This window comes from Podarcis muralis, chromosome 17, assembly GCF_964188315.1.
Source record: "Podarcis muralis chromosome 17, rPodMur119.hap1.1, whole genome shotgun sequence".
In the NCBI taxonomy this organism is placed as follows: Eukaryota; Metazoa; Chordata; class Lepidosauria; order Squamata; family Lacertidae; genus Podarcis; species Podarcis muralis.
This window is the reverse complement of record NC_135671.1, coordinates 36910946-36930675: the sequence shown is the minus strand read 5'-3', so window position 1 is coordinate 36930675 and position 19730 is coordinate 36910946. Positions and strand designations below refer to the sequence as shown.

Sequence of the window (19730 nt, the reverse complement as noted above, 5' to 3'; positions counted from 1 at the left end):
TTCAGAAATCACTATTGGTTGCGATTGCGCTTAGTGCATGGAATGAGATGGTGCAAGTGCCACAGGCAAGCTGTTTATTTATTTCCCACATCTATGCCCCACCTTTCCCTCAAGCCTGTGAGGTCAACACTCACAATCAAATTAAGATGGCTTACAAACAAATATTGGATCTGATCTCTGCTGCATGTATACACAAATAAAGCATTTTTATAGCACTTACAGAGAAAATATCTCTGCGCGCATTACAGCAAGCTGGCGCTGTATTGTTATCCCTATGCTAAGATGGTGTTTGAGGCTAAGGGAACAGTGGCCTCCTACTTTCTAAACCACAGACTCCAAGTACAGGATTTACATGGCGGCTTCTTGCTATAAATACGCTAAACATGAATCACAATAGATGTGCCTACTTAAACACTCCAATAACAAATCCTTAACAGACCAAATCCTGGACATTATATTTCAACATAAACCAAGCGCATTTTGGCACAAAGGTCTTCATCAATGGCCAAATATTATATATAAAAAACCAACTAAACATAGCAAATCTATAAAATAAAAAATTCATGAAATCAGCACTTCAATAATAATAATAATAATAATAATAATAATAATACCACCACATACCTAACCACTTGCCCCGCCCCATCCCGATGGGCTTATGGCTTGTGTTGAAAAATAGGGTACACAGGATTTGGCCTAGGAAGGGTTTATGATTGGAGTGTTTGTATATACAATCCCTCTTTATTGTAAGAAACGATTCTGATTTCCCCCCCTTCACTCCGTGTATAAAAGTTGGGGTTCTTTTTGCTGTTGTTAAAGATCATTTGGTTGTTTGCAGGGCAAGCTCAACCATTTGATGGAGTGAACATCTCAGGAAGTACATTTCGAGAGAATTTAACGTTGCGTTCTTCTGATTGTTCCGTCAGTGCAATCGTTCCGTCAGCTTGCAAATGAAACCATCTCCACTCATTATCTCCTAATGTATTATCATTGCATTTTTATCTTTAACTTAGCTTGCCTTGGGTATTATACACTTTGACTTGGAGGGGTGGGGGGTGCAGTGGGAAGGGCGCCATTTGTTACTATGCTTTGGGCAGCAACATGTTTTGGGTCAGCCCTGGTTTTTCACACTTTAACAACCGTATAAACCGTATACCTGCTTGAGAGTCCTGAGTAACAGGTCTTTCAACCTAGTGCATCTGCCCTCAACATCTGCCATGAATTTGCTACTGAGAGAGGAGATAATACTGTGGCACTCACACCCTCAAACATTTCTCTGATGGAAATAGGGATGTCCCATTCCATAATGATAACTTTACTATTTATACCCCACACATCTTACTGGGTTGCCCCAGCCATTCTGGGTGGCTTCCAACATATATAAAAACACCATAAAACATTAAACATTAAGAAAACTTCCCTATACAGGATTGCCTTCAGATGGCTCAGGAGTTGGATAGCTCCATACCCTGCAAGATTTCTCCAGTGAAATTAGGGACATTCTAAGGAAAAGGGACTCGGGTGGCGCTGTGGTCTAAACCACTGAGCCTAGGGCTTGCCGATCAGAAGGTTGGCGGTTCGAATCCCCACAACGGGGTGAGCTCCTGCTGCTCAGTCCCAGCTCCTGCCAACCTAGCAGTTCAAAAGCACTCCAAAAAGTGCAAGTAGATAAATAGGTACCATTCCGGTGGGAAGGTAAACGGCGCTTCTGTGCGCTGCTCTGGTTTCGCCAGAAGCGGCTGGCCAGATGACCCGGAAGCTGTCTGCGGACAAACGCCGGCTCCCTCGGCCTGAAAGCGAGAGGAACACCGCAATCCCAGAGCCATTCACGACTGGACTTAACTGTCAGGGGTCCTTTACCTTTACCTTTTTAAGGAAAAGTGGGTCATTCTGGGATCAATTTAGAAACCGGGACAACTTCTCTAAATCAAGGACTTCCCTGGAAAATAGGGACACTTGGAGAATCAGTGCCATATAAAGTGTGTATCTGCTCTGCCCCATCCCATGGTTTCGTGACTACAGGTCCAGTTTGAACTGAGGCACCCTGGTCTCACGGCTACCACTGAAGTCACTTGACAACACCAGCTTATTATTATCATTAGCACCATTATCTCAGACATTTCCGTGATTTCTTTTTTTTTTAAATTAATACAACTATTTGTTTATTTTAACCATTTATTTGAGGACTATCTACTGCCTCTTCTGCGACAGGGGCTTTGAATTCTATCCGGCTGTCACTCAGCATCCAATGACCCGAAATGCTGCTCCCTGGCTGCCGCAGCCAAGTTAGCCATAAAGGCAAACTCAGAACCCGCCTCTCTTGCTGAAGGAGCAGCACCTGTCTGAGCGAGGCAAAACTCTTGGAGGAAGAGCCATGGCCTCTCTTCCTGGCGGAGGGGCACAAAGACACCTGGGGGGGGGGACGGACGTCTGCTGAACTTTTAAGGACATGCCTGAGCACCTCAGCCAGCAGCAGAGAGCAGGGCAGACATTCATAGATGAGTGCCTTGCTTCTAATCCCTTTCCGTTGTCTTGCGAGTTGCTTTTTATAATAATAATAATAATAATAATAATAATAATAATAATAATAATGATAATAATTTATTATTTATACCCTGCCCATCTGGCTGGGTTTCCCCAGCCACTCTGGGCGGCTTCCAACAAAACACTAAAATACAGTAACATATTAAACATTAAAAGCTTCCCTAAACAGGGCTGCCTTCAGATGTCTTCTAAAAGTTTGGTAGTTATTTTTCTCTTTGACATCTGGTGGGAGGGCGTTCCACAAGGCGGGTGCCACTACTGAGAAGGCCCTCTGCCTGGTTCCCTGTAACTTGGCTTCTCGTAGCGAGGGAACCGCCAGAAAGCCCTCGGCACTGGACCTCAGTGTCCGGGCAGAACAATGGAGGTGGAGACGCTCCTTCAGGTATACAGGGCCGAGGCTATTTAGGGCTTTAAAGGTCAGCACCAACACTTTGAATTGTGCTCGGAAACGTACTGGGAGCCAATGTAGGTCTAACTGCCGCATTCTGTATTAGTTGTAGTTTCCAGGTCACCTTCAAAGGTAGCCCCACATAGAGCACATTGCAGTAGTCCAAGCGAGAGATAACTAGAGCATGCACCACTCTGGCGAGACAGTCTGATTCTTTTATCGATTTCCAACGGGCTACAAGCACGGCATTGTTATAGGAGCCGTTGGAATTGGCAAACCAAGATAATCCTGGAAACCCTTGGCCATTCATGCGCTACTGTTGCGTAGCGAGATGCCCAGCAGGTGGATAAGATGAGGGAGAAGGCCTGTCGAAACTTGAATCTGCCCTGGGCTGTGACAAAACCTCGTGGTGGCCCTGCTCACCTTTCCTTTCCACCAGAAGGATCACATCTCCTGTCCGCGTATGCTCCTGCAAGACACTCTCCACTTCTCCCGGGCTCAGGTCCCGCACGTCAGCCCCGTTCACCTTTGCAATGACATCCCCTTCCTCCAGCAAGGGGCATCGCTGTCGGTCCCAGATCTTCACGACCCGAGCCCCCGGCCTGCCCCCACTGAGAGACCCCACTCCAAACCAGGGGCCAGAGGGGCTGCAGGGCAAGGGCACTGGGGTGAGGCGGCTGCAGGGTGGCCCCCGGTGGAGGTGCTGCTCGGCATGTTCCTCTTCGTCTCCCAGACAGGCTTTGGTGCAGCAGCGGACGCTGAGTCCACGGGTCCTGCGGGATGGGGGTGGGCCAGCTTCTTGGCCGCAAGCTGGGCCCCTGGGGACAGTGGGGCTGGGGGGCACAGCCCCGTACGTTGGCGGAGGGCGTCGGGACAGGAGAGGCTCCCCATCAGAAAGGCAGGAGCAAGGTGACTGGCGATGGGTGTATTGCAGGATGCAGTTCCCGTCCACCACTACTACGACATTCACTGAAAAGGTGGAAGGAAAATAAAAGACAGGCAGCAAGACAGTACCTTTCAGAGCCAAGATTAGGGCTGAAACAAATTTTCCGCCATACAAAATCTCTTCCAGATTCTGCAGAAATCTAGTCAAATATTCATTTGCCAAACAAGTCACCCAATATTTGATATCTTCATTTGACGTCCTATGATATTTGACGCTGCTTGGTATTATTTGGAACTAGGTGACATGTAATGGTATTTAGTACTTCATTTAATAACTGGCATGCAACATTTTAAATTTTTTTTAGTAGTCAATAATATTTAACAGCTAATAAGCAATGGGATTTAGTATTTGATGGTTGGCAAGCAATAGTATTTAGTATCTGATTGTATTTGGTAGGTGACATGTAATGGTATTTAGTATTTAATAAGATTTGATAGATGGCATGCTGTGGTGTTTAGTATTTGACAGCTGACAGCTTATGTGGTTTCGTATTTCTTTATACTGTATTATGGATGTATGTCATGAGCGGCTTTAATAATCTAGTGGAGCTGGTATTAACGAAGTATATATGTGTAAATAAACAAAGAAATGCCTGCCAAAAGCACCAAGAGATGCCAGCAAATCTAAACAGTTCTAATTCAGAGGCACAATGTCACATTCCAAATGCACATGTAAAAATGGTGAAATTGGAAATTTCAGTGAATTTCAAATACCCATTTCAGCTCTAGGCAAGATGAGGCATTGCTATGGAATGCAAGGCCATAAACTCGTTATAAACTAGCCATTCATACATTTAGAAGGACTAATATTCTGGAATCGTCTGCTTGGAGCAGTTGCAGGAGCCAAGATACCCATTGACTGCAAAACAGAATTGGATACATTGGTAACAGGTATATCATGATTTCCTATTCTGATATCTCATTGGGGCCCTTTGGGTTCAGAGAAGTTCTCCCCTTGCCACAAAGACCTTGGACATTTTTAATCCTTCCTCAGGAGCATCAGACATGACCACAGTTGAAGATGAGGCGTTGTGATTTTCCCCTGGGGGTAGGATTGAGGGCACTGCTTTGGGATTGCAACACATTGCCGTATTTGTGGCTGCGAAGGAACTGTTCCAGGTAATCCTAAATAATGTGGAATGTAGTTGTGCTGTGTTATAATAAACAGGGACGATTCTTCTACACAGGAGTGCCAGCTTGGCCCTGCCACCATGGGTGCCCAGGGCTGTGGGTGCCATGCAGTGTGCATGGCCTTGGGACTGAAATTTGGGGGTGCCCGGTCCCTTCATGGGGAATTTTGTGGGTGCTTGGGCACTTTGGGGCCCCAGGGAGTTGGCACCTATGCATTTACAGAATGGTTCCCAGACAGTTCTCTTTCATTAAAACAGACCGTCTTGACCAGGCATAGGCAAACTCGGCCCTCCAGATGTTTTGGGACTACAACTCCCATCATCCCTAGCTAACAGGACCAGTGATAAGAGATGATGGGAATTGTAGTCTCAAAACATCTGGAGGGCCAAGTTCGCCTATGCCTGGTCTTGACTCTACTGCCAGAAAAATATTTTTTAAGTCAAAAAGCATGGGTTTTATTCTACAAGACGAAACTTTCTCTCTTTTTGCCTGTGTTTCAGGAGAGAGGCTGCCATTCTGACCATTACATTTGGGGTGTTCAAACTTTGCAAAGGCAGGAGAAACCGCCACAGCTCTGACAAAGGAGGTCACGTTATAGCATGCGCAATGGGCACATGTTCTTAGAAAGCCTTACAGTGCTTCGTTTGGTGAAGCTGGGCGGGAACGGCGGCGCTACGTTTTGGACCATACAGCAAAGTTCAGCCCTGGCACGGCCCTGTGCACAAGTCCACAAAATGTCTCCCTAGCCTGCCTGTCATATCTGATGTCCAAAGGCTTGGTGGACATTTGAAGCACATTCTTTCCCTCAAAGAATTCTGGGAATAGCTTGTTAAGGGTCGCTGGGAACTGTAACTCATGTGAGGTTAAACTAGAGGGCCCAGAATTATTGGAGAAAAAGAACCTGCCATGGATGTGCTTTAAAAGCGTGTGCACGGTCTTTTCTAAAGGCTTCAGGGAATTCTTGTTCGCCACAGGCAACCCGTTATTTACACGCATGCTTCAACTGGAGGAGAGCAGGTTCTCCTGCTAGCATGACTTGATGGTGGCATTCACACAAACTCTAACTCAGGGATGAGCAACGGGAAAGACAGGGGACAAATCTCCACCCCCTGCAATCCACTTTACTTCTGGTTCCCAGAGTAGGCACTGATGTTCTCCCAAGCTGAGAGGCAGGTGAGGGATTCTAAGTCCTTCCTTTCGGCTTGGGCAGCAAAAGCAGCTTTGGCAGTGCTCTTCCTTAAATCACCTCAGCTCCTCATCCTCACATGCAAGCCAAGGCACAAGGAAATGGTAAAGAGAAGGCCCTCAAGCAGAGGTCCTCACTCAGCCTTTGGGGGGACAGGGACCCGAAATCCAATAAATGGTTGTGGGCACCACAGACATACCCATTTCACAGAAGAAAAACTGGCAATGCTTAGACTCCTCCCCACAAAAAACCCAACCACACACACCCTCAAAACAAATAAAACACGCAGAGGGGGGAAACAAGCAATAACCCCCCCAAAAAACAAAAGAATCAAAAACAAAACAAAGCTCACTCCTCGATTTAAAATATATTAGGAGGAGCAAGTCCCAAGAGGGCATTTTGTTTCTCACACACAGGTGCTACTTTGCAGACCCGGGTTCGAAAGGAAGAGCTCTACCAAAGCCTACAAGGTGGAGGGAATAGAGTCCTTTGCCTCCATCTTGGTTTGAGTGGGAATTAGGCCCCATCTGCACTATCACATTCAAAGCAGTATCACGTACCCTCCAACATTTCTCCGATGAAAATAGGGACGTCCCATTCCATTGTGAATTTTGTACTATTTATACCCCACATATCTGACTGGGTTGCCCCAGATACTCTGGGCAGCTTCCAACATATATAAAAACATAATAAAACATCAAACATTTTTAAAAAATCCTTCCCTATACAGGATTGCCTTCAGATGGTTCAGGGGCTGGAAAACTCCACACCCTCCAACATTTCTCCAATGAAAATAGGGACATCCTAAGGAAAAGTGGGATATTCTGGGATCAAATCGGAAACTGGGACAGCTTCTCTAAATCAGGGATGTCCCTGAAAAATAGAGACACTTGGAGGGTCTGGCATCATATCACTTCAAACAATCATGGCTTCCCACAAAGAACCCTGCAAGTTGTAGTTTGCTAAGGGTGTTGAGAAATTTTAGGAGATTCCTATTCCTCTAAGAGCAACAAATTTCAGAGTTTCCTGCAAAGCAGGGATTGACTGTTAACCCACTCTGACAATTGTATCTCTGTGAGAGGAATAAGGGGAATAGCAACAATCAGCACCCTTAAGAAAGTGCAGTTTCCAGGTTACTTTGGAGGAAGCCATTGATATTTAAAGTGCTATAATGTTGCTTTAAATGTACAGTGCAGATGGGGTCTTAGAGAGCCAGTATTGCTGACCATTCTGCACTTACTGGGCTGAAAAGGACCCCATTAAAACCAATTGCCAATTGCGACCCCCACCATAGGGTGTCCTATTTATAACAACACCCAAACTCCCTCCACACTCACCTCCTGCAGCTGGGGTGGTCTCTGTTGCAGGAATACGAGCCTCACAAGTCACCTGGGGGCTTTGTCTTGTGCTGCAGCTTTTGGAAGGGGGACAACAATGAGAGGTGAGTATTTCTCAGGAAGGCAGACTCCTCCATTCCCTCGCTCCCCACTTCAGTTGATCAGCCCTCTCAGGCGGAGGACGAGTAGTGCATTGGACTGACCTGATGCCACAGGGCTCGATCCTCTCTGAACCCCAGTCGTGGACATGGGGGCCAGCACCCCCCATGACTGCCCCACAGTCAGCGCAGCCAGGGATCTCACTTCGGGGACCCAAGCTCAGTCCCCCACATCCAACAGGGGAGCTTCGTAGGGTCCCCAGAGGCTGCCTCACTTTGTCCTGTGCAGAGACACAAATGGTGACACAGCTCAGATTCCAGTATGCTTTGTGCATTGACTAAGTTTTTACTCAGACTAGACCCACTGAAATAAATGTGACTGAGGCGCCTTAACCCCAATAGGCCTGCTTAGCTGAAAACCACCCAGTGAGAGCCATAACATCAGGGGGCAGGGAACCTTTTTCAGCTGGAGGGCCACCTTCCCTTTGGTACAATCTCCCAGGGGCCACACGTCAGTTGTGTTCAGGGCCAGAGGCAAAAATGAGCAGAGCAATGAGTATAAATCCCACCTTTGGAAAGCAAGGGTCGTTCGACAAAAAGCACTCAAGGAGGATGTGAAGCAAGGTCACCAAGCAGTGTGGAGGGGGAAAGAAGGTGTGGCGTGGAGTCCCCATGGCCCAGCGAGCGTTGAAAGGCCCCATGAAAGAGAGGTTCTGGCTAGTCCAGCTTCAAATGGGTGCTTGTGGGAACACCTTCTCCTGACCGCCAAGTGCTTGACACTCCCGCCTGTTCAGCCACAGAAAAGCAGGGGAAAGAGGGGGCTTCTCAAGCCCCTGACAGGCTGCCTTATAAAGCAGGTGGTCTGTGCCTAGCCTGGTGACACACACTCTCCTGAACAAATCCCCTCTGTACCCGAAGGGAATATGAGGAGGTTCTTGCCCTGCCCTCTACCTTCAGAGAAGTGGAAGGTATGGCTTATTTGTTTGTTTGCAACATTTACAAGGTTATCACCAAGAAAACTGGGATCTAGATAGCCGAAGAACACAAAAAAGAAATCACATCAGATTGGTATTGTTACATTACCTTATATCGCAAATATAAACAATTACAAACGAAACCTGAAATTACTCCGCTCAGTAAAAAAAAACCAATTGTAAAGCGTTTCAGGAAAAATGAATCAAACCATGAAAAAGAAAATGCACATGGAAGGGCTTATTGAAAAGGGGAGACACTTTCTTGTCCATGGGTGAGGGCTTTTTAACAAAGCAGGGGAAGTGCTTTAGCCTATTTGCTTCCTCTTTGCTTTGCTGCCTGCTGGCCTTGTGGAGCAAGCAGCGGCCCTGTCCGTGGAGCAGTTTTTGGAAAGCGGGTGTGAAGCGTAGGAGCCATTCTTTTGCTGCTCTGCTTGTTTTGTTTTGCTCTCTGCCAGCCACATGAAGTGGTAAGTCAGCAGCTACTTTAAAAAAATGTGTGGGGTGTGTGTCAAGGGCAAGCATGGCAACTGCCTGTTGGCTCATTTTGCTGCCTGTCAGCCATGTGGCAGGCAGCTGCCTGATGGTCGTTTTGAAAAGGTGGGGTTGCAGGAAGAAATGAAACCCATTGCTGCTACGTTTGTTTTGTTTGCTGCCACATGCAGCAGACACAGTGTTAGAAACTCAGATATATAAGGTAGGCGCCAAATGTCTCCTTAAATCAAGGTTGTAGCTGCCAAAACAGAATGTGTAGTTGCCATTTGGGGGCAAGGCGGCTCTGAAGTCTTATTTTTCAAATGATGGCCTGACTGTGATTATCAGTTAAACATCTGGCTAGTTCAGATGACAATCTTGAGCTCGGTTAAGAGCTTTGAGCACTTAAAGAAGAAAAGTTAATTGATCCAATGACAGTTCACATATATATCAGCTTTTCCCAACCCCTTTTTCTTAACAGTGACTGCTCCTACACAGGCTGCACAGTAAAAGTGTTTTCCCCCCCAGAAAATCATTCCAATTGTGCAGATAAAATATAACGGATAGAATTTGACAGGATGGGGTATTAGTGTGTGAAAACAGTCCAGATCCAAGGATCTCCGACAGTGGAGATGTCAGGCGCCATTCTGGCACCCAGGCATCTTCACTTGGTTCCAATGGCCGATAGTCAGGTGTGAAATACACCTGGCACCTGCCTAATTTTGAACACTGAGCAGGCAGCAACCAGAGAAGAGCATCAGTTGAATAGAAGGGTAAGGAGGAGATGTGGAAATCCTTTTTTGTTTATGTTGCATGTCATACAGCATGAATTGTTCCAAAGCTGTTGGTGCGGGAAGGCCAGTGTAGAGGCACTATTATCTCATTTTTCTTATATTTCCCCAAGTTGTTTTGGGGGGTGGGGCAAATTGCAGAGGCATTATCACTGTTACTGCTTCAGAGGTTTTGAGACCACCTCATCGAACCTCCCCACAAAAAACCCAGAACGACTGTTCATGAAATAGCCGGTGTTGTCAAATCGCCCTGTAAACAAATCAGGATGAATGCTCAATAAACAGGGTATTTGGAAGTGCCCTGTGAAAAGTGTGGCACAGCTGAGTACACACAATCTCACTTTCCCCCTCTCTACGCATTAAAATAACATCTGAAAGGGGCCGAACAATCAGCAGAGCCAAGTGGGAAGCTTTTGTCAGGACTGGACTGCTCTCTCACTGGGAAAAAATTTCTCAACCCTGCACACTGAAAGCTAGCATGTCAGGGAGAAGCCAATATTCCAATGGATAAGTTTTTTGTGTGAAGGGAGTTGGAAGGGAGTATTTAAAATGGTAAAAGTACCTATAGTATGAGAGACAAAACATGCTGTCTTTTATACAATATGACAATAATATTTTCTGAATGGCTTACTACCTCTTTTTGAATCATCCTAGAGCATGTTCAGTAGTAGATGGCATCTTTGGTTAGATCACCTTCTGAGAGAGCTCGTGTGTGGCCATGAGACAAAGCCCTGATCCCGGAAATATTTTGCTCAGGTGTCACCTCTGCCATAAAACACAGTTAAGTACCACCCCACTGGCAATATGAGAATAATAACAACACTATTTTACTGGACAAGGCTGTTGTCAGGATTACTGAGAATGCATGGGAATTATTCATAGGCTAAGTAATATTATTATATTTATAAGATTAAACCTATTGTTGAACCACTAAGACTGGACAATTTGAAATTTAAATGCCCATTTTGAATCCCCATAAAGTAGAGCTGTATGAACTACCCTGCAGAATGCTTGCTGAAGAGTTATGTGTTACTAGAAAGCCTGCCTGAGTCCAGAGTATGCTTGATGCAAAATGGGCATTAAACCTCCACATAGCTGATTCATGTAAAGCAACAATAACACGCAAATTCACTTCTTTTCTGTCTCTAGAACCCATGGGATAATATCTGCACTGATACCTGATTTCTAAGATTCTCTCTGAGGTTCTGACAGCAAATACTGCAGTATCTTGAATGTTATCAGTTTTACAGTGATTCTAAAATCACAAATCTCTTTCTTTAGTGACAACTACAACAATCAGTTCCAACATTGCATCTAATAATATTTTGTCTCAACATGCATGTCTTCTCACCAGTGCTGTGCTCCATCTGACATTTTACTGGCTAATCACCTATGTATACCACCTCCCAAGAATCCTGGGAAACGTAGTTTGCCCCTCACAGAGCTACAATTCCCAGTACCCTTGGAATAACAACAGTTCCCATGTTTTTTTGGGTGTGTGCGATCTAAATGCACTTCAAATGTATGGCGAGGGCTCAGAGAGAAAGACCATCTCTTGCAGACCACCCCAGTCCATTTCATCCTCTTGAGTCATATATCATCATGCGAAGGGCAAAGGATCACTGGTCCCATTTCAGAACCGAGGCAATTGTTTGGGGGAAGGGGAGAGGGGAGATAGAGTTTTACTACTGGGTCCTGGGACCTCTGCAAAAGGAAGGAGTTCCTGTCAGAATTTATAAGGGGAACACTCTAGAAAGCTGTCTGATCCCAGGAGACCCAAGGAAAGGAAACACTCTGAGCAGTAGAAAAGAGAGATTGGGTTTAGCACCTAACTAGTCACGATGCAGGTGGCGCTGTGGGTTAAACCACAGAGCCTAGGACTTGCCAATCAGAAGGTCGGCGGTTCGAATCTCCGTGACGAGGTGAGCTCCCGTTGCTCGGTCCCTGCTCCTGCCAACCTAGCAGTTTGAAAGCACGTCAAAAGTGCAAGTAGATAAATAGGTACCACTCCGGCAGGAAGGTAAACGGTGTTTCCGTGCGCTGCTCTGGTTCGCCAGAAGCGGCTCAGTCATGCTGGCCACATGACCCGGAAGCTGTATGCCGGCTCCCTCGGCCAGTAAAGCGAGATGAGCGCCGCAACCCCAGAGTCGGCCACGACTGGACCTAATGGTCAGGGGTCCCTTTACCTTTAGTCAGGTGGAAGGATGGAAACAGGGAGCGAAGGCTCTGCTGAAAAATCACAGCCCTTCTCTTTCCCTTGTTCCAGGATCAGCAGTTAAAGGATATGGAGTGGGAAATTCCGGCATAACTCCGTGTCAGGATCTGCTCCTTACCTAGCCATGCTCCTGGAGTAAAGGTCCAGGCTAATCCCACCCCCACTCTGCACCTAGAGCTGTCTGCCTAGTTAACCCCCTTGTTGGGGTTGCAGCAGGTACTAAGCAGGTGGTTTCGTGGGGGTGGGGGGTTGCTGCCACTGAACCCGCTGCCGGAAAGTGCCCTGTCACTTCCACTCAGCACCCAACGAGTCACCCGTCTCCTCGCTGGCCTGTCACATCCTTCTCCGCTCGTCCCCAGCACCCCTCCCCGCCCGGCTGTCAGGTCCTATCCATCTCTTGACATCATCCACTCACCTGCCCCTGCCTCCCCGCCCCCCCTCTCATCCCTTCCCTCTCCTCCTTCCCTCCCATCAGCAGCCACCCCCACCCAGCCCATCTCCATCCATCACCCTCCCAGCAGGCAGCCACCTGGTTCTCCCCCCTCCCCCCACAGCCCCACAGCCAACTTTAACCCACTGCACTACAGGCCGGCTACTTATCTTCTCCTCGTCCTCCCGCTACCCCTTCCCTCCCCAGCCCTGCAGAGTAGACCCGGGAATCCTATTAGAAGGGCTGATCCTCCATCCATCATCGCCATGCTGGGGGAAGAGAAGCGAGGAGGAAGAGGAGGGGGCGCCCTTTCCTTACCTCTGTGGGTGCCCCCGCCGCCAGCGCTGTTCTGGCTCGCAGCAGCCCCCGGCCTCGGGTCCCCCAACCTCCCAGGAAGGCCCCGCCAAGCAGCGGCAGCAGCAGCAGCCAGAGCCAAGGAGGTTAGGAGCAACCTTGGGTGCTGATGCTGCCCGAAATAGCAGCAGTTAGCGAGAGGAGGGACCATGGGCCGTTGCCAAGGCAACGCGAATTGCTACCCTCCTTCTCCTCCTGCCCGGCAGAAAGTGATGCGGAGGACGGGGGCGGGCGGGGGAGAGGGAAACAGACAGAGACGCTGGCCAATGGCAGAGCGCAGCAGCGGATAATCCGCAAGGCTGTGGGATACGAGCCCCCCCCCCCGCACCCTGCGCGCATCCCTCCCGGTCGCTGCAGCGCGTCTTCTCGCCTCTAGGGCATCGAGAGCAGCGGCCTCGGGTTGCAAACGCTTTCTTAGGTACGAGCACGAATTAATTTCCTGCTTGCCAGAACCGCGGTGCGTGCGTTGGTTTGTGATGTTTGGTGGAAGTAAAGGACAGGAAGGATCAGACCAATATTAAATTATGCAACTACGGCGGCAAAGTTTTTGGGTTTTTTCCCAAAAAAAAATATTATTGATTTTCACAAAATTATAAACAAACAAGCAAACAAACATAAATCATAACCTTATTAAAATTACACTTATTAACATTTGTTAAGTGACTTCCTCGCTTCCCCTTGGTTGAACTTCAATGCGTATCCTTTTAACAGTTTTCCAAATCAGAGTTCTTATAAACTTAACTTAATCATTTAACATCCTTATATCTTTTCAATTCTAAATTAAACATATTAATTCATCACTTAACTTATACAGAATCCTAAGCCAATGTAATACCTGCAAGCTATTTCCAATTAGTTTAACTTAACAACTTTAACTAAATAATCATTAAATGTTGTCCATTCTTCCTGATACTCCTCCTCCTTCTGGTCACGGACTCTTCCGGTCAGGTCGGCTAGCTCCGCAAAATCCATCATCTTCATCTGCCATTCTTCCACAATTGGTAATTCTTGCGTTTTCCACTTTTTAACTAGTAAAATTCGAGCAGCAGTTGTGGCATAGAGTAATGTAGGTATGTTTTTTGTTATGAAAATTAGGTAGTGTGTTGTGTACGTGTATTGTGTAAATGTATATGTATGTGTTTTATATGTTAATAAAATAATATATATATTTTTTTAAAGGAAGTAAAGGACATATCACTATTTTGCAGGAGGGCTTCATGTGACCAGATCTTTAGGTTTGTGCAGTTAATGGGTATTAAAGAACTCTGCCATATTAGCATGAAAAATCCACTTTTTTAAAAATGGACTTTTTGCAATGTGAAAAGTGAAGGGGGAAACGGACTGAAAAGTGTGGAAAGCACAAATAATGGGAAACAAACAAATCAGGATGAATGATCTTTTTTCTTCTTCACTGAAAATTATTTTTATTAACGCATGAAGAACCTACAAAGAAAAAGCAGTAAACAAAAGTTAACATCAAATACCAAACATTTTTTAAACATAAAAACTAAAACAGGCTTCCTCAACCTCGGCCCTCCAGATGTTTTTGGCCTACAACTCCCATGATCCCTAGCTAGCAGGACCAGTGGCCAGGGATGATGGGAATTGTAGTCTCAAAACATCTGGAGGACCGAGGTTGAGGAAGCCTGAACTAAAAGAAAGAAAATAAATAAAAAGGAATAAAAGAAAAGAGAAAGAAAAGACTTGCAATTCCCTGTCTATCAGCTTTATAAATATATGCAAACCCCTTGCTCCATAATAGCATCAAACTCTCCTACTTTCCATAAACCATCCTTTTTTCAAACTTTAAACCCAGATACTACAAGCTCATTTTTCTTTTTACTTAAGAAGTCCATTAGGGGCTTCCAATCATTAATAAATGTCAACAATGATTTTTCTCTAATTAAACATGTCAGCTTTGCCATCACAGCCAAATCCATTAATTTAAATAACCATTCTTCCCTAGTAGGTAATAACAAGCCCTTCCATCTTTGTGCATATAATAGTCTTGCCACTGTGATCATATATTGCAGTAATCTGTTATACTTTTTTTCTAGTTGTATATCTATTTGTCCCAGCAGGACTAATTAATCCCAGCAGGAGTTCTGGTTTCAGTTGAACATTAACCTTCAAAATTTTCTGTATCAATGTGTGCATTTGTATCACAGTTTAAAAGCTTTATTTATTTATTTTAGAAAATCTTTAACAGAAAACACTACAAATGGATAGAAATAATAAAATAAGAAAAGATAAAGAAACAAACATAAACAAATACAATATATTACACTTACATGACAAATTAAAATATATAACTTCCAATAATTCTCATTATACTATTTATATTATCTGTATTCCTTGCACAGATTCATATTGCAGTGGTACCTGGGGTTACAAATGCTTCAGGTTACAGACTCCGCTAACCCAGAAATAGTACCTTGGGTTAAGAACTTTGCTTCAGGATGAGAACAGAAATCGCGGCGCAGCGGGAGGCCCCATTAGCTAAAGTGTTACCTCAGGTTAAGAACAGTTTCAGGTTAAGAACGGACCTTCAGAACAAATAAAGTTCTTAACCCGAGGTACCACTGTGTGTGTGTGTGTGTGTGTGTGTGTGTGTGTGTATAATCCAATATTATATTTTATGTAATTCTTGCTTACCAGTATCGCTCTATTTCTGCGAGGATCTTATTGTTCGTACAGTACGATTTAAAATATTCTTTAAATATTTTCCATTCCCTATAAACCTTCTGGTTTGACACTCCTCTAATTTTTCCAGTCAATTTTGCTAAAAAAAGCTTTTTTAAAAACAGGTCCACCAAGCATGATAAAATGGCCCTTCATTAGGCAAATTTACACATCTGCTTCATGGCAGATTTTGGGGGACAGTGGTGACAAGCCCCCCTTCCTCCTAAGATCCCTCACAGCCAGAGGAGGAGCGAAGAGATAGGGGGAAATGGGATAAGCCCAAAAACATGATATGGCAAATGCACAGTTGACCAATTTAGAAAGCCTTTTTGCATTAGCTGGAAAGCAGTTTTTAGCTCTGGGGGACAGGAAACTTTGTGTGGTTCCTACCCCGAAAATGAATTTTGAGAGGGTTGTGACCCTTTGAGTGTTACTAAGTGAGCTCTGTGTTGAAAAGGCCTTTGCCTCCATCAGAATGCCATGCTCTCCTTTGCCCAGCAAGAGGCAGCAAAGCTCTGCATCCTGATCTGAGATTGCAGCAACTGACAGGGAAGAGAAGTAATTGTTTCGTGTATAACAAGCCCAACTGTGACTGTTTTACGGACGATATTAATAAGAGCATTAAGGTGATCATATCACCCATAGTCCGTATAGTTAAAGCCATGGTTTTCCCAGTAGTGATGTATGGAAGTGAGAGCTGGACCATAAAGAAGGCTGATCGCTGAAGAATTGATGCTTTTGAATTATGGTGCTGGAGGAGACTCTTGAGAGTCCCATGGACTGCAAGAAGATCAAACGCATCCATTCTGAAGGAAATCAGCCCTGAGTGCTGACTGGAAGGACAGATCGTGAAGTTGAGGCTCCAATACTTTGGCCACCTCATGAGAAGAGAAGACTCCCTGGAAAAGACCCTGGTGTTGGGAAAGATGGAGGGCACAAGGAGAAGGGGACGACAGAGGATGAGATAGTTGGATAGTGTTCTCGAAGTTACAAACATGAGCCTGACCAAACTGAGGGAGGCAGTGGAAGACAGGAGTGCCTGGCGTGCTCTGGTCCATGGGGTCACGAAGAGTCGGACACGACTAAACGACTAAACAACAACAATCACCCATAGTCAATGTACTTATTTTTCTCAAGCTTCCCATAGGAATACAGTTGTACCTCGGGTTAAGTACTTAATTCGTTCTGGAGGTCCGTTCTTAACCTGAAACTGTTCTTAACCTGAAGCACCACTTTAGTTAATGGGGCCTCCTGCTGCTACTGCGCGATTTCTGTTCTCATCCTGAAGCAAAGTTCTTAACCTGAAGCACTATTTCTGGGTTGGCGGAGTCTGTAACCTGAAGCGTATGTAACCTGAAGCATATGTAACCCGAGGTACCACTGTAACTCCAATTGCTAGCGTAGTCCAGAGTCCATTGGAAAAGAGAGGTGAAGCCTCTATTCTAGGGATTGGCATCCGAAAGCTCTCTCTTGTTGTGGAAGGAAAAGGCTCTTAAAGCGGCTTACAAAAGGTTCTTGCAACAAAATTAAATTTAAGGGTTGTGAACATGGGCGTAGCCAGGATTTTTTGGAGGGTCAAGCTTTATGTTTGTGGTGGGCAGAAACGAGTTATCTGTAACACACTTCAAAACGACCTTGACAGATTAGAGAACTGGGCCAAAACAAACAAGATGAACTTTAACAGGGAGAAATGTAAAGTATTGCACTTGGGCAAAAAAAATGAAAGGCACAAATACAAGATGGGGGACACCTGGCTTGAGAGCAGTACATGTGAAAAGGATCTAGGAGTCTTGTTGACCACAAACTTGACATGAGCCAACAGTGTGACGCGGCAGCTAAAAAAGCCAATGCAATTCTGGGCTGCATCAATAGGAGTATAGCATCTAGATCAAGGGAAGTAATAGTGCCACTGTATTCTGCTCTGGTCAGACCTCACCTGGAGTACTGTGTTCAGTTCTGGGCACCACAGTTCAAGAAGGACACTGACAAACTGGAACGTGTCCAGAGGAGGGCAACCAAAATGGTCAAAGGCCTGGAAACGATGCCTTATGAGGAACGGCTAAGGGAGCTGGGCATGTTTAGCCTGGAGAAGAGGAGGTTAAGGGGTGATATGATAGCCATGTTCAAATATATAAAAGGATGTCATATAGAGGAGGGAGAAAGGTTGTTTTCTGCTGCTCCAGAGAAGCGGACACGGAGCAATGGATCCAAACTACAAGAAAGAAGATTCTACCTAAACATTAGGAAGAACTTCCTGACAGTAAGAGCTGTTCGACAGTGGAATTTGCTGCCAAGGAGTGTGGTGGAGTCTCCTTCTTTGGAGGTCTTTAAGCAGAGGCTTGACAACCATATGTCAGGAGTGCTCTGATGGTGTTTCCTGCTTGGCAGGGGGTTGGACTCGATGGCCCTTGTGGTCTCTTCCAACTCTATGATTCTATGATTCTATGTAACACAATTGGTCAGTTAGTTAAGTATTTTATTTGATTTGGAGGGGTGCAGCTGCCAGCCCTGGCTACACCCATTTGCTATGGGGCGTCCCTGGCCGTTGAACTTGCAGATTCAAAGGCATCCTGTTGGGTAGAATCTGCAAGTTCAAGGGCCAGGGATGCCCCATAGCAAATTGCAGGGAGGCAACAGGGGAGAGAACATGTTGTACAGGCATAATTTCTTGCACCAGCAGGATGACTTCATTGGACACAACTTTTAAGTCTGGTCTCAGTAACCGAGATGTCCCTACATTGACAGGGGTGTATCCCTGGGACTCCTGGCCCTCATCTTTGGTGTTGCCCTTTGGTGTTGACCGCTGCTTTCTAGGAAGCACAGCCTCATGAGGTCCTCTGAGGCACAGGAATGGGGATGGCAGACCCTCCAAGTGTCCTTGTTTTCGAAAGACGTCCCTGATTTAGAGAAGACATTCCAGATTCTGATTTGATGCTGGAATGTCCTGCTTTTCCTTTTGTTGTTGTTTAGTCGTTTAGTCGTGTCCGCCTCTTCGTGACCCCTGGACCAGAGCACGCCAGGCACTCCTGTCTTCCACTGCCTCCCGCAGTTTGGTCAAACTCATGCTGGTAGCTTTGAGAACACTGTCCAACCATCTCGTCCTCTGTCGTCCCCTTCTCCTTGTGCTTTCCCAACATCAGGGTCTTTTCCAGGGAGTCTTCTCTTCTCATGAGGTGGCCAAAGTCTTGGAGCCTCAGCTTCAGGATCTGTCCTTCCAGTGAGCACTCAGAGCTGATTTCCTTCAGAATGGATCGGTTTGATCTTCTTGCAGTCCATGGGACTCTCAAGAGTCTCCTCCAGCACCATAATTCAAAAGCATCAATTCTTTGGTGATCACCCTTCTTTATGGTCCAGCTCTCACTTCCATACATCACTACTGGGAAAACCATGGCTTAACTCTGATTAATGCATGAGGGGTTAAGACCATAGAGTAAGCTGTCCTACCAGACTTAGCTAGGTTACACCCCCTCATCTCGGAAGGAAGCATTGCCAACCTATTTGTTCTCTTTCTTTTCCACTATGTGAACCCTACCAGTAAGGATATCTAAACCGGATATTCCAAGCTTCAACTGTGTAGCTTAAGCAAGCCTTGTGTTTCTATACAATTGTTTTAGAAATATTTACCATTTTGAAGCTAAGTCATGATGCCTGCCTTTTCTTGCTGCTGTATGGAAAAGCACTTGAATCTGACCTTTGATTTGTTTGCAAGTAAACCATTTTTAACTTACCAAACTCGTGGTCTCTTTCTATGATAAGGGAAGTGGGGAATTTTGGAAGCAACTTAGAAGAGGCTATTTTAAAGGTCCAGCAGTCTATATTTCCATGCTTTATTTTGCTGCATGTTTTGTGATTTTAAATTTCTGCTGGGGCTCTCTCACCAAAGGGTACTTGCCCCAAACCTGGATTTAGGCTTCCAGGCAATTCACCTTTTTATTTTACCATATCTATTCTTTTCCTTATAACCCAATTATAAAACACAAAATACCAACACATATAAATTTCAGCTCCTTGTTCAAGCTGCCCATAGGGCAGAATCATAGAGTTGAAGAGAGCCTGAGGATCATCTACCAGCCTTTCTCAACCTGTGGGGCCCCAGATGTTGTTGAACTACAACTCCCATCACGCCTAGCTAGCAAGGCCAGAGCTCAGGGATGATGGGAGTTGTAGTCCAACAACATCTGGGG

The 19730-nt window shown here is 45.6% G+C and overlaps 1 protein-coding gene across 3 annotated transcripts in view; it reads right to left on the bottom strand.

Moving 5' to 3' along the window:
• Window positions 1-13031, bottom strand: part of LOC114587773 (uncharacterized) — a 32871-nt gene extending 19840 nt beyond the window's left edge. The window contains exons 1-4 of one of the 3 annotated variants that reach the window (XR_013391176.1): window positions 12829-13031; window positions 7735-7910; window positions 7532-7608; window positions 3356-3901 (exon numbers count right to left, since the gene is read on the bottom strand). Coding sequence is in view for 2 of the 3 variants with exons in the window: in XM_028712495.2 (XP_028568328.2) it covers window positions 3356-3901; window positions 7532-7608; window positions 7735-7799 (688 nt within the window). In the remaining variant the exon portion in view is untranslated. The remainder of the gene's footprint in view (window positions 1-3355; window positions 3902-7531; window positions 7609-7734; window positions 7911-12828) is intronic. The other 2 variants (XM_028712495.2, XM_028712494.2) reach the window with 2 other exon arrangements.
• Window positions 13032-19730: the final 6699 nt, after the last annotated feature.